This window comes from Tiliqua scincoides, chromosome 4 (genome assembly GCF_035046505.1).
Source record: "Tiliqua scincoides isolate rTilSci1 chromosome 4, rTilSci1.hap2, whole genome shotgun sequence".
NCBI classification, from domain to species: domain Eukaryota; kingdom Metazoa; phylum Chordata; class Lepidosauria; order Squamata; family Scincidae; genus Tiliqua; species Tiliqua scincoides.
The window spans coordinates 152,573,209-152,599,227 of NC_089824.1; the positions used below are offsets into that span (position 1 = coordinate 152,573,209).

At 42.7% G+C, this 26,019-nt stretch overlaps 1 protein-coding gene across 5 annotated transcripts in view; it reads right to left on the reverse strand.

Annotated features, from left to right (window-relative positions):
• FGGY (FGGY carbohydrate kinase domain containing) overlaps positions 1-26,019 on the reverse strand; it is a 199,388-nt gene that overhangs the window by 30,408 nt on the left and 142,961 nt on the right. For all 5 annotated transcript variants that reach the window (XM_066625344.1, XM_066625345.1, XM_066625347.1 and 2 more), the window contains 2 exons: positions 16,252-16,372; positions 11,625-11,719 (listed from right to left, as the gene is read on the reverse strand). In XM_066625344.1, coding sequence (XP_066481441.1) covers positions 11,625-11,719; positions 16,252-16,372 — 216 coding nt within the window. The remainder of the gene's footprint in view (positions 1-11,624; positions 11,720-16,251; positions 16,373-26,019) is intronic.

Genomic DNA, 26,019 nt, shown 5'->3' on the forward strand with positions numbered 1-26,019 from the left:
TCATTCTGCCTTGCTCTGCCAGACCCAACCAAGAAGTAGAGGTGGCTGGAGCATCAGTAAGCTGTTACTGTTCAGCAAGCCAGACCTTGTCTTTCAAAAGAGGTGAAGGTTGGGGAAAGAAAATGCAGAGCTGAGGACAGAGCAGGAGGCAGCAGTAAATGAAATGACTCTCCCTGCTGCAGGAATGACTGTGTGGTGAGCTGACCAGTCCTGCACACAGCAGCCACTGATAAAGGCAGTGGTACTTGCTGAACAGATACTTTCCCAGAAAGGTTGAATTAGTAATGCCTGACTTATGCTGTCAAATGGAAGGGCTTAAACAATTATGATTAAATAAATCATATTATGATCTGATAAGCATTTATACGAATGGTATATCCCTTTTCTTCCTTAGAAAGTTCAGGGCAGCTTACATGACGTTCCCATGATCTCCTGTCCAAGTACTAATCAGATTCACACCTACTTAGCTTCAACAACACTATAGCACCAAGTGCTCCCAAAGCATTCACAAATCTGTGGAAGGAAGTTCCACTGATTTAAGACTTGGGACTTGTTTCTCTACAAGGGCTCTTAGCATTGCAGTTTAACTCTTACAGGCATCTTCAGGATAAAGGACAAAATCTGTACATGCAATGTAGCAAACAACACTCTGAGCTAGGCTTGCCGAAGTATGTCCTAGTGGTTCAGATTGCTGGTGTCAAATCCCCAGATGAAGTAATCACGATGTCCTTTGAAAAATTCATTTTAACCCCCCTCCCTTCCAGGCATTTCAGACAGCTAGCACAGTGACTCTACATGCCTGTGCTTCCCTATAGTACACTCTGATCTTCTACATTGGCATAGCAAGAGTTCAGATCTCAGATGAGGAATTAATGTGGTGTATTGGGTTTCTAGCTCTCTGGTGTATGTCCTGAAGTTTCTCTACAATTTAGCTAGAGGGGAGGGCGGCCAGACTATTCAATTTGCCTGTAATGTAGCACACATAATTAAGGAAAGCACACTCTGAAAAAGGAGATTGCTAGCTTGGAGCACTAAAAGAAGTCAGGTTATCCTGCCCTACCTTCAATTTATATTTAACCTCTTTTCTCAGGAATCCACAGAATAACTCTAACATATTACAGTAGAAATTGCTTTTGCATACAGAATTTGTCCTAAAATTATGCAGGATTGGGATAAATTATGTTTCAAAAACAAAATCACCATGTTACTCCTATCTTCCAAGCACTCAATTGAAAAATAATATCAGGGCAATCCTAGGCATGTCAACACAAAAGCAAGCCCCACTTACTTCAATGAGACTTATTCCCAGGTAAGTATAGGATTGCAACCTCAATCCTGTATTGCAGCCTTAGGGCGCAATCCTAACCCCTTATGTCAATGCTTTCCAGCACTGACATAAGGGCAATGCAGTTCTAAGGTAAGGGAACAAACATTCCCTTACTTTGAGGAGGCCTCTGTGAGTGACACCCAACTGCAGAATGCAGCACGTGTTCCATTGGCACAGCTATGCCAGTGCTGGAAAGCACTGACATAAGGGGTTAGGATTGTGCCCTTAACAACTGTATGAGATAAAATTCATTGTGATTAACATAATGCAATCCATGTACATGAATATACATGAACATATACATGTTCAGGATTAGGAAAACTGGTTTACTCTGAAACAATGATGTTCCCTGATTTACATACTCTATTCAAATTACAACATAACTCTCTCCAAGATGGAAGATTTATAGATGTATCAGATATATTTATAGAAATATCCTGTAAATAGGATGCTTTAACTATTTTATCCCAACTTCCCATTCTTAATGCATTACCTGGAATTAATGTCTTAATTACCTGGAATTAGTGTCTTAATTATACTGTTTCCAATAGCACAAACCTAAAATGTGGACATTAAGCATGTATGTAGGGCTGGCCTATCCATAAGACCAACTAAAAGCCCAATCCTGGGCTCGGTGCCATGGCTCAGTGCCGCCATGCACTGTCGGCACGTTTGCGAGCCTCACCACTAGGCTACTGCCCATGCTAGCCCAGCGCCGGCCAGCTGCCCGGCTGCAACCGGCTGCTAGTGCCGGGCTAGTGCGGGGCGGGCGCCCCTCCTGGACTGCTGGGCCAAGGCATGGTAAGCGGGGCGGGGTGGGGGGCAGGGAGGAGGCTTTCCAGGGAGGGGGGAGACAAGCGAGGAGCAGAGAGAGGGTGGGGGGAGGCGTGACATGGGCAGGAGGTGTGCCGGGGAGGGAGGGAATCAGGTCCGTGGAGCTCTGCTCCACTGGATCCAAGGCGCTTGTGGAGGACTCGGCGCCCTACACGAGTGCCTTTACCACTGACCTTTTGGTCAACAGTAAAGTGAGTAGCCCCATAGTGGGGCTGCTTACCTTACCCGGGAGAAGGGGATGAAAATCCCCTTCTCCCGAGGCGCCTCCCATGGTAGCCTTGGGCGCGCAGGATCCAGGGGCAGCCGTTCTCAGTGCCACCAAGGCTGGATGCCCCGGGCAGCTCAGGATTGGGCTGCCCGGCTGCAACCTTAACCACACTTTCCTGAGAGTAAGCCCAATTGAACAAAATAAGATTTACTTCTGAGTAGACCTGGTAGGCTTGTGCCCTAAAGCAGTGGCCTCAGGGAGCAGATTGGCAGGGACTAGTCATCTCCAACTTTCTACTCATTTCTACTGCTCCTTCTCCCATTCTCTGGACTGCAAAGGAAAAGGGAGTCACAGCAGAAGATGAAGTATATGGAGGACAGGAAACTGGTGAGCTAGTGTGCTTCCAAGTAATTTCAGATGCAGCATGATTTCCAATCAAGGGAAAGGGAAAAGCAGAGGTTGGCACATCACCAGGTGGGGGCAGCATTTGGCCTGCTGCCTCTGGCACCAGAAAGACTTGGCCCTGCTCTGCACGTTTTCACACACATCTCTGAGCATCTATGTGCGTGTCTGGAAAATGTGGCCCAGTTCCCAGGCACATGGTAGTTAAAGATACATGCACATTGATGTATGTTGCCCATACCTGGCCTGTTTGCTAAACATTCCTACAGAGCTAGTTCCCACAACCATCAAAGAGAGTGTAGAAAATTCATTCCTATTATTTTCTGAATATCTGTGATTTCAAAAACATTTTTTTAAAGGGTTGGGAACTAGTAACTTTCCAGAAGGTCTTAATTTCCTATGTGCAGAGTGAGCAATTAATGAACAAACAATAGGCCTAGGTGGAGTCTAATTCAAATACGAAGCCAGACACATGGTGTATTTAGTCTACAGGACTGCACTAAGATGAATGTCTGCTTACAAGCTCTCTTCATTTGTAGAGGTAGCACATTAATAGCCCAGTCCTGGTCTGTGCTGTATCCATCACAGGGTAGGAGGTAGCTGGAGGGCAACTCCAGGTAAGGGGATATTTTCCCCTTCCCCTAAGTCACCCTCATGGGGCTCCTTGGATCTGGTCAGCAAAATTGCTGCAAATCTGAGATGCCAGTGTAAAGCTGCTCAGGTCAGGGACAGGAGTTAGGATTTGTCGCAATTCACCTCCTGGGCCACCCCTCCTGCCCAAGATTGCACCATCCCCACTCCCTTTCTGCCCTCTCATCACCCTCTCCCACCCTCTGCACTGGCTTGCCCAGGGCTGTGCAAACTTACCCGTGTCACCCCTGGATCTGGTGTTGGCCTAGTCAGCTCACATGTTGTCATAAGCATGTTTTACGACATATTTGTGACACTCATAGGCTGGTGCGGGGCGGGGGGCTACACCAGCTTAGCGAGTGGTTAGGATTGCGCTCCAAAGAGAAGATTTTTAGCCTAGTCTGCTCAGAGTTGTGCAAGTGCAAGGCATTTGTGTGTGTAAATTTTCAACTTGGGAGCACTTTCAAAGAAGCACTGGACATATGCAGTTGGTTCAGACTATAACAATTTGCTCTGTTGCAGTCCTCAAATGCATATGCTAATAGATGTGTCAATGCATCAGTGATCCTCTCTTTTAAATAAACAGAAAATAGGGCTGTTATTTTAAAAATAGAACAGGACTGGAAAAACATACATAAAAAAACAGAATTTGGATTTCTAGTCTACAATTACAGCTTGTAGAGCTGATACACTGTTATTCATGATTACTTATAAATAGCAATAAAGACAAGCCAATTTAATAAGGACCTATGCCTAACTACATTAGATGAAGATCCATCCTCTGCTGGATATTCACATTAAAATGCAGTCATGGGATCACTTGAAGATGTTCCAGCTTGTTCAATCAGTGCCCATAAATGTTAGTAATACACAAGTATTAATTATATTGTTCTCAGACAGAAATGATAGACAAGTCAAACTGACCTCCCCTTACCACTAAGACATCTGAACAGAATATAACATTTCATTTTTATGAGGGTGGTATGTTCTTAACTGTCTACTTCGAAAACTTACAATACTCCCCACTGCAGATTATTTTGTTTAGCATATTCCAGAGACTGTGACCTCTAAAGCAGCATGCTTTCTAGGTCATGCCCTGTAAATTGCTGCAGCTCTATTGCAGGAGCCAACATGACAGATTTTGTTTTTCTTTTTAAATCAGAGTAAGCATTGAACTTCTTTATCACAGAGATACAGAAGAAGTAGAAATCTGTCTCCAAGCTCAGATGGGTGCCTGACATTTAAAGTTTTGTGTGCAGGGCTACTTAACAAGAATTTCAATAAGGAAAGAAGTACAGTTATCTGCATCCCAATACCAGGGGCAGAGTTAAGTCACATCACCTTTTGAAGGAATCACAAGGATGAGATTTGGAGCCCAATCCTGAACAGTGTGCGTCGGCTTACTGCCGGTGCGCACTGTCAAAAATGTGCCATAAGGCACGTTTGCGAGTCTTACCACCAGGCCAGTGCCTGTGCTAGCCCAGCCAAGCCTGTGCTAGGACCATTGAGCTGGGGCATGGTAAGCGGGGGCTGGGAGGGGGTGGGGAGGAGGTGGTCTGGGGAGGGGGGGCAGGCGGAGGGCAAAGAGAGGGCGGGTGGGAGGTGTGCCGGGGAGGGAGGGAGATGGGTCCAGTGGAGCTCCGCTCCACCTGATCCTGCACATTTGAGTGGGGCTCAGTGCCCTACACGAACGCCTTTATCCTATTGCCGACCAACTTGAGTAGCCCCATTGCAGGCTACTTCCCTTACCCAGGAGAAGGGGATGAAAGTCCCCCACTTCCAAGGTGCCGCCTGTGGTAGCCCGTGGCGCGCAGGATCTGGCAGCAGCCGTTTTTGGTGCCACCAAAGCTGTGTGCCACAGGAGCTCAGGATTGGGCTGTTGTTCCATATTGGTGCATATCTGCAATATGAAAATATTAAGCCACATCTCAACATGCAGTCAGGATTCTTAATTATGCACTCCTTCCAGTTTACAACTAAGTTTGCAGAAATTGTTTCTAGTCTAGATCTAGTTTCTAGACTCCCCCAGTCCGATTCCCCCACACACTATTTATAGTTGAAAAAGTTTCTATTTTTCTTCAACTTTTTTTAAAGCAAAAACTATAAATATCTTGCAGGGAAGCATTTGATCAGGCTAGAAACCACTGGGAAGGTTAAATGCTCAAATCCCCCAATGCTTCTGTCATTTTGGCCATTTTGTGTGTTCCCCCATTATTGGTTTAAAAAAAAAACTGAGCCAACAGCACACATTTGTGGGAACGTGTAATTTTACCCATTGTAACTTCCTGGAGATCTTAGTGCTTGATATTCCTTGACAAAAGAATTTTTTTCCCTCAGAGGTTCAGAGACAACTATAGACATCTCTACAGTTTAATGAGCGCAGCAACCCCACGACTCTGTTCCTGGTGATTCACATTTCTCAGCTGAGGGCCCGTGATTGACAGTACAATATCTTACCCACTAGAAATCAAACTTCAAGGTGATTTTGAGTCATATACTGCTGTTACATCAGCCCTCGTTTGAAAGAAGCCTCCAGCTCTTCCTAATAAATACCAGTAATTAGCTATTTGGTTGAATCAGGGCTCAAGATATGACAAACCCAAGTAAATGCCATTAATTTTGTTTTATACCTACTGATTACTGTTGCACAGTATTTTATAATTTAGGTAATTGTGACCTCCTGTTACTGACTTTGGCTTTCACTTAGACAAGTTTTTACCTATAATCATTTCTACTGGTATAAAATGGTTACAAATCATCCAATGTGACAACTCACAAAATGCTACTGTACGGCATGTACCAATCTTGATAATACATCAAACGCATGACAGCACATAACACAGGAGACACAGCATTTTGCTGGAGACGTTTCAGAGCCAGGGGACAGGCTGGCAGGGTTCTTTCCATTTTCATCTCTGATTTATTTACATTTTAAAAAGAGCCTAATAGGATGTTGTGAAGCCTCAGAAATGATGGTTGGTCTACAAGCTGCTTTGCTGAATGACCACAGGGATAAAAAGAGGTGCTCTTGTGGTACTACAGCTAACTGTGGATGCTCAGCTAACTGGAAATATTGCCACGAGTAAAGCAAAGCAAGTGCTCAGTAAGAGAGAAGGGCAACAGATGTCAAACCGTATCATATAGCAGTAAACAGCAACGGCACATGAGGCCAATGATCTTAGTCTACTTGTGAGTACATCACACTATCCTAAAGCCATGTGGCTTTACTGAACTCTGTAAATTGTAGAAGAGTGGGATTCTCCCGCCACTCCTCCAGGGTAGTTGCACCAGCAAAGCAATTCTCCACCCTTCATCTTGTCGTAAAGAACATAAGCACAGCTGTATATCAGATCTGAATATCTTTTAGCCTAAAGCTGAAAGACAGCTGAAATTATCTGATTGATTTCAGAGCCAAAAGATAGGAGACTACTTTGCAAATGTTGCACAAAAGTAAATGCATGTGTTCATGTGGTGAGTGAAAGAGAATGACCGCTCTTCCTGTTTGTTCTGTGGACAGCAATACAACTCAACTCGAAGAGGGGAACTGACCAAACTGACTTTAAGTACAAACCCTAACCCAGCATTAAAGGGAAAGAAACAACTTTATTTTTATCCCTGATGTTCTTCATTACCGCTGTTCTAAACTATAGACTGACAATATAAGAGAGTGTGAACTTAGCTGAGTTCCTTTGGCAAAGAATGAAACAGGAAGATTAGAGCATCTTAACCTAGTTCTGCCTGCCAGTGTGACCTTTCAGAACCTCATCTCCCCCTTCTTTGCCCAACAACCGCTCCATGATTAAAGGAAAGGAGAATAAGATACATCTTGACACCGCTGGAGACCTTAAGCAAGAAATGCATTAACAGCAAGCCAACAAAATGATTCATTAGCTTCTCTTCTTCAATATTATGTTTACACAAGATGATTACATCAACTAATTACTAATTTATCCTAGCTTATATAATAGAGTTTGTTAGATTTTTAATGAGATGAGTGAAGGAAGCTTGGAGTAATTCTATAGAGACAACTCAATTTACTTCTTCTAAAGTGATCTACTCAGCTATTAACATTAAGTGCCTCCATCTTCCTTTTCCTTATGCAGCCATATCAAATAAACAACCTGTGGCAAAAGATTGGCAGAACTGCTTGTTCTCTGAAACTTGGGGGGGGGGGGGGGACGACAGACCTGGATTTTTATGGCCTGATTCTGCCAAACATCTGGATTGAATTCTGCCTGGGTCCGCAATGGCTGGCACCTGACATGACACACCTTCCCTCCATTGAAGACAACGGCAACACAAGGGGGGGGTACCCCCAGATGGTGGAAAGGACACTGTGGGAGCCACAACAGGAACCATTGGGTAATCTTGATTTTCTTATGTGGAACAATCCTGGCTTTCTTATGAGGAGCAAGGTTTCCTAGTACCACCTCTCCCAGGTCACCTCTGTTTTGCTCTAGTAGCCTGGAATAGCTCTGAAGGGGATGGGGAGCGACTGCTTGCAAGCTGCGGTGAGGCACCATGGAAAACTTAGTGCTTTGCACCCCCTCTAGCTATGCTACTGGGTCCTTTCCCTAAGGCTTTGAAACGCTTTCTAATCACAATCAGATAAACTCCATTCCCTTTCCACCTAACATTTCATTATCTCAAAGCAATGCCACTAACTCCAGTAAATTATTGGTGGTATTTCCCCTCTGTTCTTTTTCCAGTTAGCATCCAAATATCATTTCAAGAGTTCAATTTGCAAGGAAGCAGATTATTGGGTTTTATAAACAAAACTATCCTGATTTAATACACTGTATTAAAAAATAATCTGCATGGGTATTGGTTTTTATGAAACAATTCTGATCACAACTATATAAACTCTGCCTGAAAAAGTTAGTTATGGTGAAGAACAAAATTGAATGATTGCCAAATAGAGGAGTATCTTGCTACTTTTCCCAGATTTTCACTTAAATACTATATATCTGAGTAATATGAATAGGTTGTTCTGCTGAATTAAGAACTGCTTCTTTGCTCCTCAGACTATGGAGCAAACTAGATACAGAGCTGTGGTATGTGTTGGGACTGTAGTACAGAATCAGGCAAATGAAATGTGATACTTTTCTCTCACACAGTCGTGATCTGAAAGCCCCAGGTCAGAGGCAAGGGATCAAAATTCCCTATGCTGAGTTCCTATCTAGATGGAGGACACTGTAGTTTCCAATCAAGCACAAAAGACTAAAGATTTTTAAAGTCACTTCCAGTTTGTCCAGGGTGACCTGATACAATGGAGGACAGAGTATCTTTAACCATTGTATAGGAATTCTGGCAGCTGCTGCTCAACACAGAAGTGTTTAAAAAGCAATACCTGCCAAAATTCCCTCTTGTATACAATGGTTAAAGATATAGGCACCCTGGCCTCCATAGTATCTGGTACCCTGAGCTGGACCCGAAGTTTTCCCTCACCATGTGCCTTCAAAACCTAGCTTCCAATTCTTGCAATGTGGGGCTTGGAAGGCACAGTTTCTAGTGGGGAGTGGTGGTGCTCAACCAGTGAATGGGTCAGCAAGGTTCAGCTTGTTCTGGACGATATATATGTGTATTGGGACCTTTCAACTGATCACCTGCTAGTTTTATGCTGCAGGACCCAGACAGGTGCTTAACCTTTTCATTTGTCCACTGTTTCCCCCCTCCAACACCCTTGACCTCAGTAGGGGCTCCAGACACTTCTTTCCATCAGAAACATGGGTCTGGAACTGCAATTGGGGAAAAACAATGAAATATGCAGTTCCATCCTAAAGTTGCAATCACCTGGCACCCTGAGAACAGAAGCATGAGAGGCATGACTACTACTTCAGGTCATATAGTGCCCATAATAGGTCAGATAGGTAGATAAGTGGATACTGGGATACTTTGGTTCATATTCCACTCCCAAATACTAGGTGTTATGTGCCTCAAGCTGCAATCCTATCCACACTTTCCTAGAAGTAAGCTCCATTGACTCGAATGTGACTTACTTCTGAGTAGACAGGCATAGGATTGGGCTCTCTGCCTAAGAAGATTGAAAAAGTCATATATGCATTCAGTGGAATAATTTTGTCTATGACCAACTCAGACAGATTTTGGGGAGCCTCAGGGTGGTAAGGATTTTTAAAACTTTGCTCTCCAAGTCTTAAACAAAAATTGCTAAGTCTCTGAATCCTAAATGGATTAAAGAGTTTAGCATCCAGATGTGTGTCAATCATTTTTACTGAGCAACAAGTCATCCGCAAACACTTCCATTGTGCCAAATAGGACACAGGTGGTCTGCTTTATAGCATGTCTAGAAATGAAGAGATATGACCATGAAGTTACAGGGAGGGAAGGCAGGGCCTGAAGAAATGAAAAGAAAAATAAACAGCAAAATGTATGTGCAGACAGTATTGTCTTTTCTTCCCCTGAGACTCCAGAGATAATCCAGAGATTAAGAGGGAAGAGATTTTGGTTCCCTTTGAGCATGTTGTGTATGTGTGTGTGTGTGGTTTACATGTGTGAAGAGAACAATTGTTTTCATTCTCTTTTGCCACAGTGTGCGGGGCGGGGAGTGGGGAGAGCACACGGAGGTAAAAGAAGTGAAAAAGCAGCTGTCCAGGATCTCTGAAAAGAGCAACCATATGGATGCCAGGCTTCAGATATGGTTCTTATAAAGTCATCTTTTGTTGAATTATCTAATAGTAAAGTTTTCAGGTTCAGGTTTTGAATAAAGCCTGGGTTTTTTTTACACCTACATGAGAAATGCGGCAAATTGGATTGTAAAATTCGCTGTCTGCAATTTTACAACAGCATGTCAAATTCAAAAGAGTTTGAAGGCCACATTCTTCATCCTGCAGATGTCCAGGGGCTGTAGTCTTTACACCAAACAAAGTCAATTTCATCTGGATTCTACCCTTTTCCACTCAAAGGGAAGACACTCCCTGTCTTGTTCTTGATGTATTTATTCAATTTATAACCCTTCATTAGAATGAATAAATATAAATTTAATCAATTTATAACCTTTCATTAGAATGATCCCAAATCAGCTAATAATAAATATACAAAATTAAGTCCAGTTTACAAGAAAACAATAAGCAGAGACCAAGGGAGCAACAGACTCAAGCAGTCCACTTGGATACAAGCTGTTACATATTCACCTTCTAAATTAGAGGATAGTGGCCTAGCTAGCAGGGGGTGGGGGGTGCCACCATTGGCGGGGGGGGGGTGACATCACTAGTGACCAAAACTTCAAAAGTCACAGTTATTAGGAATAAAACCACCATATACCATTTGATGCGTAATTTATAGCTGAATGCAATAAAACCTGAGTGAAATATCTCCATTCGATCAAACGTTATGGCCAAAAAACCAGAAAACAAACAAAAAAACCTTATATAACAAAAAGTAGATTTTCTTAACTCCAAACAGACCAATGAGACTGATTGTTCGAAGAGTCAGTGAGATGCTATTATGATACAGCATGGAACCACTAAGGTGTTAGTAAGTTATACCCTCGGGAGGGGGGATGACACCACTAGTGACCAAAATTGTGGAAATCATGGTTTTTAGGAATAATACTATCATGTTATATATCACTTGATACGTAATTTAAAGCAGAATATAGTGAAACAAACCGCACTGAAATATCTGTGTTCTATCAAATGTTATAGCCAAATAACCAAAAACAGAAAACACAACTGACTTGTGTAACAAAGTGGATTTACTTAACTCAAAACTGACCAATGAGTCTGAGTGTCCTGAGAGCGAATGAGGTTATTATGACACAGCATGGAATCAGTAAGATGTTATTATGAGTCAGCTCCCTTTTCCATGTATCAGAGCTTTGTGCTTACCAGCTTGCTAGTGGCAACCAGGGGTCAATCTGTGGCATTGATGGGGCACTGCTGGCCACCCCACCAGCGCAGGCCTCCCCACCATGCCTCCCTTATGGCATGTTTGTGACACCCAAACACTGAGGCTGCAGCACCAGTGGAAGGGCAGCCAAAGACTGGGCTGTAAAATCTCACCCTTGAAGTACAAGGGACTATTATGCCTGTATGTGCATGATCCATCTCCTCATTTAACCTAACCACAGCAATCTGGTAGAGGCAGAACTAAGACTAAAAGCATTTGCTTTTGTGATGAAAGGAATCTATAATGTGTGCATTAGGTAAAACAGAGAAGTGCAGAGTTCAAGCTTTAGCATTTAGGTCTTCAATGATTACATACCTGAAGAGAAGCAAAATCTTTAGAAGCGCAAGCTCCAAGAATAGCAGCACCAATTAGGACAGACTCTACTTCTTGGGCCAGGACAACAGGCATGCCTAGACAAAGACAACACTTGTCTTAAAATGCCCAGGGACAGTACTAAAAGTCACAACAAATAATGAAAACAAAAACAGCTAGGAGTTTATTCTATATATATCTTATCTGGTTGTAATCACATGTGTGACTGCAATGATGCCTGTGGTGCTTGTATAAGCAATATAGATGTCAACTGGGGGCACTTTCCATGGTTGTAGAGACATGAATGAACTGCGTAATTAACGCATAGAGCATGCCAATTTACAGAAAAATAGTAGCTACCAATTTGTCAAACAAACACAACAAAAGAGACAAATGCTAGAAAACTAAACACAGGCTGGTTCTTACATGTCAGTCCCTAGCAGTACTGATACCACAGAAGTCTGAAAGAGATCATTGTCAATGGTTTAGTACAGGGGTGGCCAACCTTTCAACTTTAGGACTCTTGGATCTTTAACAATTGTGTAAAAAAGGGAATTTCAGCAGGTGCAGCTTGTCAACTCAGGGCCCAATTCTATCCAACTTTCCAGTGCCGGTGCAGCTGCAATGCAACCTTGAGGAAAGGGAACAAACATTTCCTTGCCTGGAGGAGGCCTCCATGATTGCCCCCTCACTGCAGGATGGTGCATGCCCCATTGGCACGGCTGCACTGGTGCTGGAAAATTGGTGCTGGAAAATTGGTGCTGGAAAACTGGTGCTGGAAAATCTCTGGCCCTCAGAGATTTAAAGGTCTTGTTAAAGGTCCAGGAACCCTAAAGTTGAAAGTCTGGCCACCCCTCCTTTAGTATACAGTCGTGTGCCACTTAACGATGGGGAGTGGGACCACAATCCATGTTGTCAAGTGGCGCTTGACGCAATCTGAACCCACTGCAGGGAAAGGGATGCTCAGCTCCCCTCATCTCTGGAGGTTGTCTGAACCTCCCAGAGGCAGCACATGTCCATGTGCTGCCTCTGAAAGGCTCAGACTGAGGGAAATTGCACGAGAGATGCAATTTCCCTCAGACTGAGCCTTGCAGAGGCAGCGCATGGATGTGTGCTGCCTCTAGGAGGCTCAGACAATCTCCGGAGGCGAGGGGAGCTACTTCCCTTGCACTCAGAAGGTGGGGGTGTGCACCCCTGACCACCACGTGACCACACAGGATCATTGCATATGCGATCCTGGCGTTAGCTGGAACATCACTAAGGGGCGCACACCTGCATTGGAATGATTATACACAAGTTCATAGGATGACTACCTGAAGCAAAACTGAAGAGCTCCAATGCAAGGGAGTGACAAAATAATAAAGGCCCAATCCTATCCAACTTTTCAGCACCAACGCAGTCACAATGCAGCCCTGAGGTGTTCCCTACTTCAAGGAGGCCTTCATTGGCATGGTTGGTTAGGATTGGGCCCTAAGTTAGAATGCTGAAATTTAGATGTCAGCTGAGGACAAGTAGTGTCTCCTAGCCAGGATTCAATGTGAATAAAAACCTCAAGGACAACCCAGGGCGGAGGACTTCCTCTTCCTCCAACTCAAATCACTTGTTGGGGGTTAAAAGTATGCCACGTAATTTATTACCAAGTTTCCATACAACACCATACAGGTGCCTGGAATAAGCAAGAACAAGAAATGCAAATGTGTCACAGACTCAGACAGGAAGCAGAAACTGGAGCTGTAGATGCGAATAAGCAATAAGCTTTGTCTTCAGCTCCCTTCTGAACGATGCTTCATTAGCCCCTCCCATCTGCGTTATTCCCTCCCTGCCCTGTTTTCTTCCCAGCTGGGGTTGATACTGAAAAGAAGTATGGCATGCAAGATGAATGGATGAAATCTGTAGATTGTCAGTGGCAGAAATGTTTTGACACAAAAACTTGTTTAAACCTACTAGAGAGTTAATTTAAGAACTGAATTTACAGTTGGCACTTTTAAAATATACTTTAGAACTTGGCTGCTTGTGTTCTACTCTGCAAGTGCCTTCACAATGAACTTATTCATCCTACCATCAGAACATAATGAATCTGAGGCTTTCAAGTGGTCTATGAAATTATCTATTGGTAGCTTACATAATTGGTTAATGGGTGCTTACATTATATTCAGAATTTTCCTGTCTGTTCCTGGAAGAATAGAGGATTGATACAGGAATGTCAGCTATTTTATCTGATAGATTTTAACAAGGGCAAGAGAACTGAGAGTATTTTAGCCAGATGAACTCTGACATCCCCCGTCAGTCACAGTTCCTACAAACAGGAAAAATTCCAAGACCGCAGAAAGGCTTCTTTGTCCTACATAGTACTTGGCTATTAGATACAGTCAAAGGACCCCAGTTTAAAATTTAATCAGAATTATCTATTAATAGATCTTTAATTTTAGACATCAGAAAGCCACTCTCAATTCCACAGCTATCTGAATTAGATAAGGAGAGGTGTAGACTTGATAAAATCTTGTTTGACAAATAAAAAGCACCACTGTGCAATAGACTGTTGCATACATCTAGCCTAGGTCAAGACCTTGTGTCATTTCATTCACTCTTTCAGTTTTCATGAAACATAATTACATAATGCTGATTTTCATCTTTCTTCCTGCGTCAAGGTAGGAAGTCTGGTTTGATGTTCAAGTGATGCAAATCTGTTCGCTAAATACCCTGAATCCAAGCTTTAAACTTGATCTAAAACATACTGGCTTGTCATAAATTAAAAAAAGACCCCGAAAGTTCATGGTCTTGCTTTTCCTCTCATGGCTTTAGAACTAAACAAAGATGTTTTCCATTGGTTAAATGCATCTTATATCGACTTAATGGATGCTAAAAAATACCTTTGTACAAGACTTAGGGGAATTTGGAGACTTTCTTTCAAACATGTAATTTGCTATAAAGATTGTCATGTATACCAAAAAAAAAAAAAAATGCAACACCCAAAGTAGAACAAGTTGCTGCAACTTATTTGTATTTTATTAAACTAGTTTCTGCTACTTAAAATGTGGCCTGTATAAGCTATTCAGTGAAGACTGTCTGGGATTAAAAGCACCCCCTACCTCCTTTGTATACATACATACACAAAAGAAAGTTGCCACCAAAAGAACCTGCTTATACAAATGTATTATGTGAACTGTATACCTGTCCCCAGGACTTTGATAGGGGCTTTCCCATTTCTGTTATTGCTTCTTCAAGCTTCTCAGCCTTCAGTCTCCTAAATCTATTTCCATCTCAAGGACTTGTTTTTGCAAACCTGATTAAAGTTAATCATGGTTGGTGTTGTTAACTATTAGTGCATGTGCAGATATAGTACTGAGCCTTGGTTAACACTCATCGGGGAAGAGGGTAGGATTGACTTGGACAAAGGGGGATGAGGGAGCACAAGAGTTCACTGCAAGTTTGTGTTCTGCTAACAATGGCAGGAGATGCCTAGTGTTTTATTTCTAGTCTATCAATTTATTATTATTATTATTATTATTATTATTATACTTTATTTTTACCCTGCCTTTCTCCCCGGAGGGACTCAATCAAGGCGGCTTACAAACAAGGTTAAAACAAGTTAAAAACAGATAAAAACATATCATAAAAACAGTAGTCAGATAAAAACTAATCAGGTAAGAGCATAGGGCAGCAAATTAGAAAAGGATCAGGCCTGTGAGCAGATGTTAAAGAATGTTAAGAGATGCTAAAAAGATGTTTAAAAGGCCAGGAACTCAGAAGTCTTGTCTAAACAGAAGGGTCAATTTATTGAAAACATCTTCCATTCACAGCTATTTTCACAATTTTCTCTAACTATGACTTATATGTTGTATTTCATAACATACCTTTATCTTTTTTTCTATTATGCTTTGTGTCTTTGGGTCAAACTACATGCTACATTAAGTCACCATCATCATTAAGTCACCATCATAAAACAGCTGTAAACTGGAAGTTTAATGTATTAAAAAAATGCAGCCATGAGTTCCTCAGTCAAACAGAGACCCACAGCACACGGAGAGGAAGGCTAATGACACCCTCCTGACATCATTTTTGTTTACCAAAATTTGCCCAAAGAAGTGAATTTGCAGCAGCTATTCAGGGAGATAATTTTCAGTGGGAACACAATACAGGGAAAAAAGGGTTAAAGCTCCCTCTAAACACTGTCATCCTCCCTATCTCCCAAGGGGGTAGATAAATCCCCTTGCAGTTGCTTTTTCCAGCAAAGGACCACTTCCAGCTCTGTTCCTGTGTTTTGTCTGTCAATTGATGGGCTTCAATGTAATGGGCAGCTTGGCCCTTAGCTAAAAGCTATCTGTTAGGAAATCAAAGGTTCTGGAATTCAAAATTTCCTCATGCAGATTTAGATCAAAAAGTAATTCCAATTACATTTTAAAAGGATCATTAAAAAAAACAAACACCAAACTTAAGAATTGTTGGTTACACTTATGTCTCATTGAAATTAAGGGGGATTAATGAGATTTAAGTCAAACCAACCATTCTTATTGGTTTCAGTGGGACTTACAAGCAATAATGTCATCTGGGTTGAGGTAAGGTTTATATTAACCACTAACAACAATAATAAAGTAATACTGATCTTCTTTCACTATGTCCTCAAACTTACCAGTGATGTCTGCATGCATCTGCACAAAGAGGGGATTCTTGCTTAGCCCACCACACATGAACAGGGTGTTGATATGATGCCCAGCAGCTTGCATGGATTCCACAATATGTCTGGTTCCCAACTTGAATGTAAGCGAAAAAGTAGAAAAATCCATTAGCAGAAAAAGATGCAGGAAAAATGACTGTCCTAAGAAATGAGGAGAAATAGTAGTTGGCTGCAAACACTGAGGATAAGGCATGCTAGAAGAACAGCGCCTTCTCTGCAGCTGTTCCCTAGATGAAGAACTCCTTGCAATGGGTGGAATGGGAGCCCCCCTCTCTCAGTCTGTAAGAGGACACTGAAAACCCATCTTACCTGTGAGGCACTTGGGCTCTAGAACAGTGGTTCTCACACATTTAGCACTAGGACCCACTTTTAGAATCTGTCAATACCCACTGGAAGTGATGTCATGATCAGAAGTGACATCATCAAGCAAGAAATTTTTTAAACATCCTAGGCTGCAATTCTACCCACACTTACCCAGGAGTAAGTCCCATTGACTATCATTGTTAAAAGAATATATAGAGTAGCTTGTTAAAAGTACAGGTCTATAATATTTCCTCAAATGCAGTCACATACCATGGTAGCATCAAGTCTAATATATTAAAAATAAAATACTGAAATGAATGGGGACCCACCTGAAATTGGCTCAGGACCCACCTAGTGGGTCCCGACCCACAGTTTGAAAAACAGTGCTCTAGAAGAATAGTTACTGCTTACTACAATTGCATTGTGATTGTTTCCTGGTCTCTGTTGTTGATTTCAGATTTATGTTTGAATTTCTAGCACTGTTTTAAGTATATTTTGTTAGCCACCTAGGCATCCATTGAGATGAATAGTGGGAAATAAATGTAAATAAATAATTAAAGAAAAAAATCTGCATAATCAACCAGCAAAGTCAACTAGAAACAATTCCAATAAAATTGTTTGCTTCCTATTTTTCAGGACATCTAACATTCCTGTTTTTGTACATCTAAGGGTGCAATCCTAACCCCTTAAGTCAATGCTTCTCAGCACTAGCATAGCGATGCCAATGGGACATGTGCTGCATCCTGCAGTTGGGTGTCACTCATGGAGGCCTCCTCAAAGTAAGGGAATGTTTGTTCCCTTACCTCAGAGCTGCACTGCCCTTATGTCAGTGTCACTGCCCTTATGCCCTTAAGACATAAAGGGTTAGGATTGCGCCTTCAGTCTATATCCACTGATCTGTCAGACTGCCACTCACAAAAGCCTTGCCACAGATTAACTTTGGGGCAGGAATTATGTTAAGGACAAATTATGTTAAGGACATATTTTAAGGACAATTATGTTAAGGACAAATGCAAGACATATTTTTGTGCAGCAAATAATTCACTCATAATGCATATTTTGCATTATGCATAATTATGCAATATTATGCAATATTATTATTGCAATATTATGCATATGCATAATATTGCATATGCATATGCAATATTATGCAAAATAATAATTATGCATAATTATGCAATATTGCATAATGCATATTTTGTGCAGCAAATAATTCACTCACTCAAAATAATTCAACATAATTATGTTAAAGACAATTATGTTAAGGACAAATGCAAGACATATTTTTGTGCAGCAAGCAATTCACTCATGGAACTGATTCCCATCACTGGTGATGGCTCTAGCCCAGGGGTCTCCAAACCCTGGCCGGGGGGCCAGATGTGGCCCGCGGCAAGCCTCTATTGGACCTGCGGTCAGCTTCTTTTCTCCTGAAAAGCTCTGGCACACTTGACCAAACATGACTGGAACTATGCTCTGGTTGCGTCTGGAGGGTGTTCAAGGGCCAGAGAGGTTGAATGAATGATCCCATTCATTCATTTATTCACTCATCTAAGTTCCATCTCTAATTTATTTAAATAAATTTTATATTTAAATTTTTTTTTCCGACCCTCACCACCGTGCTAGATATTTAATGCGGCCCTCTGGCCAAAAAGTTTGGAGACCCCTGCTCTGGCCCAAAGGGAGAAATGTGTATGTGTGTTTAAAAGAAAAATACATTTACATAGTTTTCTATAGCACAGAACTTGCTGAAGGATCCTTTGGTTACTCAAAAAACATGTAAAAGATCCACAAAACTCAAGATAAGGCAACCACAGCTAAGTGAGAACTTAGCAAAAACCCATGTTATTGTATCTTTTATACCACAAGCCTAAGGGCAAATCAAGGTGTCAAAGGTTGAGTTCAACCATACACAATTGTCATGGTCCCCTTGTGGCATTATGAGATCTAACAGTGATGGAAATTAACAGTTTGAATACTGTGAAAAAGCCAAAGTTTTCCTTTGATTGCAGGTGTCTTGTCAACAGACAACAATTCCTGTGGAAGATAATCAGGAATTTATGTATGCCCCAAGGGCATAGTGGTTACACAGAAACCACTACAAACTGTGCCTCGTTATCCACTGGGGTTCTGTTCCAGAACTCCTAGTGCAGCAGTTTTCAAACTCTCAGGGAGAGTTTGAGCTGCTCTAAGTTCTTGTGGGGGCAGGGGAAGGCAGTGACGCGATCCGGAGGATCACGTCGCTAAGGGGGGCACAGGGACTGGTATGCACTTACCAGTCCCAGTTGCAGTCTTCCAGGGATGCGGGGAGCCCTGTGTAACCTTCCACAGGGCTCCCCAAGCTGTAGAAAGTGAAAGCAGAGTGATCACACTCTGCCTCCAGTTTGCGATTGCAAACCGGAAGCGGGACGCAGTTGCTCCATGTTCACTTTCTGAAACTTGGGGAGCCCAGTAGAGGATTGTGCAGGGCTCCCCACACCCAGGACTAGTAAGTGCATGCCAATCCCTGCCCCCCTTAGAGACACTATTGTGGGGGTGGCATTGCTGCCTCCCACCCGCCCTCGCCTCTTAAGGGGAAAGAGTTCAAGGCCTTCAGGCTGGGGCATCGTGATGCCCCAGTTTGAGAACCACTGTCCTAGTCGATTGAAAAAAATCAATGGACATCAAATCAGTGGAAAAATAGCTTTAAAGACCTACTTCCGGGTTTCTTGCTTCTCTGCTGTTGCCCCAGAATGCATTGGCATAGATATTATACTGCATTCAGCCACTAAATGGGGTGAATAATCGAATCTAATGGAATGAAATTATAATTTTTAACAGTACAAAGGTGGTAAAGTGGATTTTGGTGCTTTTTTACCTTGTTATATTTAAAGGCGGACCTCGGAATCAGTGGTGAGTCAAATCAGTGGATACCGAGTTCCCACCTGCATTATTTTGTGCACACTGGTGCTACACTACTACCTGTCAATGCATCTTTAAATTCCTGTTTAGGTTTAGGAACTTGACCCAAATAGCATTCTCAAACATGTGTGTATCATCCCCACTACAATGGAATTTTCAGGGTAATATTGTTGTGTATCAGACAATCATTTTTGCCACATAACACCCATACCTGCCCGCAGTCACATGCCCCTGCTAACTGCCCCATTTTTCTCTACAAAATTCTATCCACCAGACATAACAGCCCTGCCTGCTTGAGAACACTCTTGTCCAACTCAGTTCAACCTCCCATTCATCCTCTGAATGTGTGCATAAATCAAATGTTTAATGGGCTTAGAGGATTTTTGTCCCACCATCCCTGATCAAGAAAACAGGCCCTTTGTACACCAATTGTGTACTCTAAAATCAATTTTTGAGTTTCAGTTTGAGGTTTAAGTTTGAAGAGAACAAGACCTCAGCAGCAAAATTCCTGCCAAATCTGCCCTTTGCCAGCTTCAAAAGCAAAGGAATTCCCTCCGCTTTTATGCGGAACATCTTTTGAAGCATGGCCGAAGTTCACTCCAAGCTGCACAATCTACAGCAAATGTTTCTTCAGACCCAGGCTGAGAATTTAAGGAAAGAAAAGCAAGTTAAGCTTCAGTTGTTTATTATGGCAGTGTAGAGTTTCAAGTGTATTTTAGTTGGAGGTAGGTAGTTTTGGCAAACTGTAACAACTACAAGGGCAGCTAATGAAATCCTTAACTTCCTTATTGACACTCAAGACTGATATTTCAAGCCCTACAGCCACAATTCCAATTATGGAAGGAATAAGCTATTCTTCAAAAGAGAACAAATCTGTTTTGAAATCATGCCTTAAGACTAAAAGTATTTATTGCACTCAAAACTGCCTTTAATGGTTGCAATTTTGTCATGATCACCTTAAGGATATTCAACCACCAAAATTCACACAAATGAACAATTCTGATATTCCATTGATTTTCTATATACAGGGGTATTTGCTATATACAGGGGTATTTGCTTCACCCCGGCAAATGTACATGAAACATTTGTTTCTAAAATTATCATTGGAGCACAGCAACCAATCTGATCCACAATATCAAAAAGGTCTCATATACAAAGATTTCACCAAATACAACTAGGGGTTCTACATGTCATGGAATGTGATGCTAAAAGCCCAATCCTATGTATTTTTTTTCTCAGAAGTAAGTCCTGTTGGGTTCAATGGGACCTACTCCCAGGTCAGCAGGAGCTATCATCTTTGTAGGATTCAGGATTGGCTTTGAGATCAGAATCTTTTAGGAATGGAGCAGGCAGGGTTTAGAGTAGGAAAGTCTACACTGGATCATTGCCTGATCCTCTTGCATTTAATCACCAACTATGTGACACAGAGTAATTTTCATGTTTTTGGACCTTATGGGGGCCTTTGACTGTTGATATTGGGGATATTTGGGGGCAGAAACTTACATAAGTGGGAATTGACAGGAGACTCCTTTTTCTGATCCAAAGACTTCATCTGGATTCTAGTTGTTGAATTAAAATCTCTATGGGAGGTGAGCTCTCTGGACAGATTTTTTCCAACAGAGGTGCTAAGCAGGGTTGTGTTTTGGCCTACTCTGTTTAACTTGTTGATGATCTTGCCCCGCTTTTACATAGCATAGAGGCTCACAGCCCCAAGCTGGGCTCTATCTCAATCCCTGTCCTACTGTATGTGAATGACATGGTTCTTCTGTCCCGTGTGAGGATTGGCTTGAAATGCCTGATCCGGAGCTGTTTATTTGATACGCAATAGGTTATAACTGAATTTAGATAAATCCAAAATTTTAGCTTTTGGCAACCCGTGAAAAATTTTTACTTGGACATTTGATGGTAATTCCATTCAGCAGGTCAGTGACTTCAAGTATCTGAGTGTCTTTTTCACTATAGACATTTTTGGTCATCGCACCAACAGATAATGGTCGAAGCAGCTAAACTATTTGCACAGGCTGTCTTGCGCGTCTACCACACTTTGGGAAGCTCTTATATTCCTGCTGCTCTACAAATTTTTAATGCGAAATCTACTGCATAGCTCCTGTAAGGCATTCCAATACAGATGTCAGCATTTGACAATTCTGTAGAAAGGATCCAGGCGATGTTTCTGTATAAGATCTTTGGAGACACCTGTCGTGTCCCCTATGCATCCTTTATGCCTTGAAGTGTGTCAGCATAGATTGGAAGCCCTGGCTTGGATTAGATTTTTAAAATTTTGAGTACAGATTTGTTTTTATTCAACTCAGGATGCCCTACTCCAGGCGTTGCTCTCAGGCCCTCGGGTTTAGCCCTGTTCACTAAGAAAATAAGTACGATGGGGCTATCTCCAGAGTTGCTGGGCTCACTGCCCCAACCCGAGTGCTGGGAACACTTAGAACGAGGCTTCTGGACATAGAGAGGAAAGCGCTTTACAAAGCGGCTCTCCAGACATGCTCTCTATTACACTTTCAGCTGCCTCTACCCTATGGCAAGAGGCCAGATTACTTGTATTTTTTGAATCACCCTCTCAATCAATGGGTGTTTATCAGGGCTAGAGGCAATTTCATACTTTCTAATATCTTGACTGGCACATTTAGTAGTTTAGCCCAGGAGTTGAGAGTGTGTGCATCTGGTCAGGGGACTGCTGAATCATTGAAGCATATGCTGTTTTATTGTATCCGGTGCCAGGATATTTACCTGCATTGTTTGAACTTTTTTCTTCTTCTCCTTTCCATTCTGGCTGAGCTGATAAGGATAAAATTCAATACATGCTGAGAGGAACTAATAAGGAGTTGACCAAGAGCGTAGTTAATTATATCCAACTTATCACTCAGGGACATCGTGGCTGGAATCCATTTCTGAGACAAGCAACGCAATCCTCTCTTGCGCTGGAAGAAGCAGGCCAGGAGGCCTGCACTGCATCCAGAGCAAGATAGGGCCCCAAAGTGGCTCAGCGGGAGGCAAGGGGAAACTCTTCCCCTTATCCCCAAGTAAGCCACTGCAGCCCCGGTGGGTCTTCTCAGACTCGTGTCACCTCCAGAGGTGGCGCAAATCTGAGGATTGTAGAGCGACTTGAAGCCACTCCGTGCTGCTTGGGAATGGGGATTGGGATCCGACATAAGAGCTGGGTCCCAGCCCTGATCCTGCTCCCTGCCTGCCCCCAGGACTGCCCTGCGCCTGCCCTCCACCCACCCCGGAACTCCTCCCTCTGGCCTCCTCCTCTCCCACCCCAGAGCCTTGCATCAGCCGAGCTCAGCCAACCCAAGGCTCCATCCCTGAGTCAGCGTGGAGGCTGGATTCAGACTCCGTGGCCCAGTGCACATCTGTGTGCTGGCCGAGGTGACTCTAGAGGAGGCACGAACGTGCTTTATGGCACTTTTGTGACCCTCCTGGGCTGGTGCAAGAAACTTGTGCCGGCCCAAGGGTGACTCTGGATTGAGCCTTTAGTGGTGTTAATAATGTTTTGTCAAGTTTTTAATATGTCTTCTTATGTTCTGCTATGTTTTGCTTTGTTATTTGCTAGTTATTGTTGGTTTTGTGTATTATCTATTACGACAATAAAGGTTTCGAACTGGATTGGGACCTACTCCCAGGTAAGTGCACATAGCATTGCAGCCTAAGCAACTCTTCCTTTGATAATATAAGAGGAACATCACTTGAAAAAAGTACCTCTGTGCATATCAAGTCTGAAACCTTTATTGGCATTAAAAGAAATAGTCAGTGACACAAACAGTAACAAAGCCAACAAATGACTGTAAAGATAAAAAAACCAAAAAAACAGGCAGAGAATAAAAGACTATATAAATCAGGAGGGGAATTTTAACTTAGAAACAGCGGAAAGATAATCTGCTACAACATAAGTGATAGCCGCAGAACTATCACTTAATAGGACAGCTAGAGGATCAGCAGAGGAGCCAGAAAAAGAAGATAAGGTAGGGATCAGGAGTGAGTCTCGGAGGGAATGGTGAGCAGGACAGCAAAATAGGATGTGAGCCACTGTGTCAGGCTCGAGAGAGCAAAAAGGGCATAGTCTACAATCATGTGGAATCTTGGAAGATCTACCGGAGTGAACGGCTGAAGGAAAAATGTTAAATCTTGCTAACATAAACGCTCTCCTCTTAATGGGATCAGTCAACATACTGAAATAAGAGTAATTAAGAAAACAACCACGTGAAGGGAGAAGACCAAAAAACTGAGGAGAACAGGTAGGGTTGAGATTAGAAAAAAGTTGAGTAGATTCAAGTTCCCAAAGTTTGACTTTAATAATTGAATGGGCCCTATGGAGATTGATATCGGCAAGTTGTTCGGGGGACAAACCCAGTGATGAAAGTTTGAGGTCGATAAGATGGAATCACTTAGAAAGGTAAGAATCCTTCAGTAAGTCTACCAAAAGGGACTCAGAGTGGATGTTTAAGTGTAATCGAAGCCAAAATTTAAAAGTAAGGGACCACACAATAGTGGAAGGAAGGTGGATCCCTAGCTCAAGCGCAAGGGTGGATAGTCTGATTAAACTGGGGACTCCCAGAATTCGCCTAAGGAAAGAGGCAGCGACTTTGTAGAGATCCTGATTCACAGCTTCTATCAAAATAGGGACACCATACAATAATTGGGAAAGAATTTTGGTTTTATATATATGGAGAGCAGCAGGAACATACTGATTGCCGCTGGAGTAATGAAAGCGGGCAATCGCGTTTAAGTGCAATGATGATAAGGAGATAGTAGATTTCCTATGAGAGTGCCAGGTGCGACAAAAGTGAAAAATGATCCCTAAATATTTAAAGGTTTGAGCTTGCTGAAAGGAGAGGGAGCCTATCTTCTAGGGGGATGGGGCCCAGGATTTGGCGAAAACTAAAATTTTAGTTTTCTCTGAATTAATTGTCAAATCATTGGATAAACAATAATCGTGAAAGGAAGACAGCAGGTGGCGGAGGCCCGATCTTGTAACAGATAATAGGACTGCGTCATCTGCATAAAGGAGAATAGGGATAGGAACACCACTGAGACAGGGAGCAGAATTCTGACCACTGGAAAGGTGAGGGGGGAGAACTGCCAAAAAAAGATTAAAGAGGAGAGGGGCAAGTATGCAGCCTTGGCATACTCCTTTGTCAATGGAAATTTTGTCCGAAGTAGTACCCCGACCATCCAGCCGAACCCTACAGAAATTAAATGAATGGAGCCGGCGGATTAGAAAAAGTAGGCGGGATCTATTCCAAAGCTGGCCAGTTTAGTCCACAACATGGCTCTGTTGATGGAATCAAAGGCTCCGTGAAGATCTATAAAGGCCGCGAAGAGTTTAGCGCCATGACGGACAGAGTACTTCTCGGCCGGATAAGAGAGCAGAAATGCATGATCAACGGTGGAAGCACCAGGACAGAACCCAATTTGTTCTCTGCCCAGAAGATCTTTAGTAAGAGCCCAAGATGATAACCTAGTAAGTAAATATTCAGTGTAAAGTTTCCCAATAAAGGAAAGGAGGCTAATTGGGCAATAATTCCCCGGATGGGCAGGGTCACCCTTCTTAAAGATAGGGACAAGGGTTGAAGAAAGCCAAGAAGCGGGAAAAAGACCAGAATGATTAATTAGGGTAAAAAAGTTAGAAAGAGGTTCCAACCACCAAAGAGGGTTACTAATTAAGATTTCACAGGGAATGTCGTCAGGACCTCAAGGTTTCAAGGTTGAAACCCTCCCGGTTTTCAAGGTGTTAATCAGCCCCACTACCTCATCTGGAGTAACGGGAAGCCATTCTGGGAGTTGGTGGAGTGAGCGTTAAAGATTCACAGGGATCAGTAGCAGAGAAGATTTCTGAGAAATGGGCTACCCAGACGGGCAGGGAAATAAGGGAAGGCACGTTCCCAGAATAGGGCGAGTTAGAGTGGGTGACCAGGGACCAAAAAGATTTGTGATCATTGGATAAAATTGCTTCGTGAACCCGGAGCCATTTATGCCGGGCAAAAACGTGTTTTTTTTCCCTCCAAAAGAATCTGGCAGCATTTCCTGGAGTGAAAATAAGATCTTAGAGCATCAGGGAAGGGTTACTGTGCACTAAGAGGAAAGACTGCCTGACTCGAGCCTTAGCCAACCAACACTCCGAGTCAAACCAGGAAGGGACACGATTATCGAGGTGAGGGGGAAGGGAAGCTCTAAGATGTTGGGTTAAAGAATCGGTGAGAGAATCATAAGTTAGGATGACAGTAGAAGGCGAGTCAGTCTCTGCCAGCAAGCGGCTTAGATTATTAGGCTCATCCAATTTGGTCCAGTGACAATAAGCCTCCTCTGTCCTGGCAGACAATTTAATACGGGGTGGAGGAGGCTGTGAGACAGGTTCCTCAGGCAATGACATGGAAAGGGGGAGGGCTAGGGATAATTGGATTGGCAAGTGGTCACTGTCCGAACAGGAACTAACAAGGAAATCAGGGAAAGACGGGAGGAGGGCCGGGGAGGCAAGAACATAATCAATAACGCTGGACCCCCTAGGAG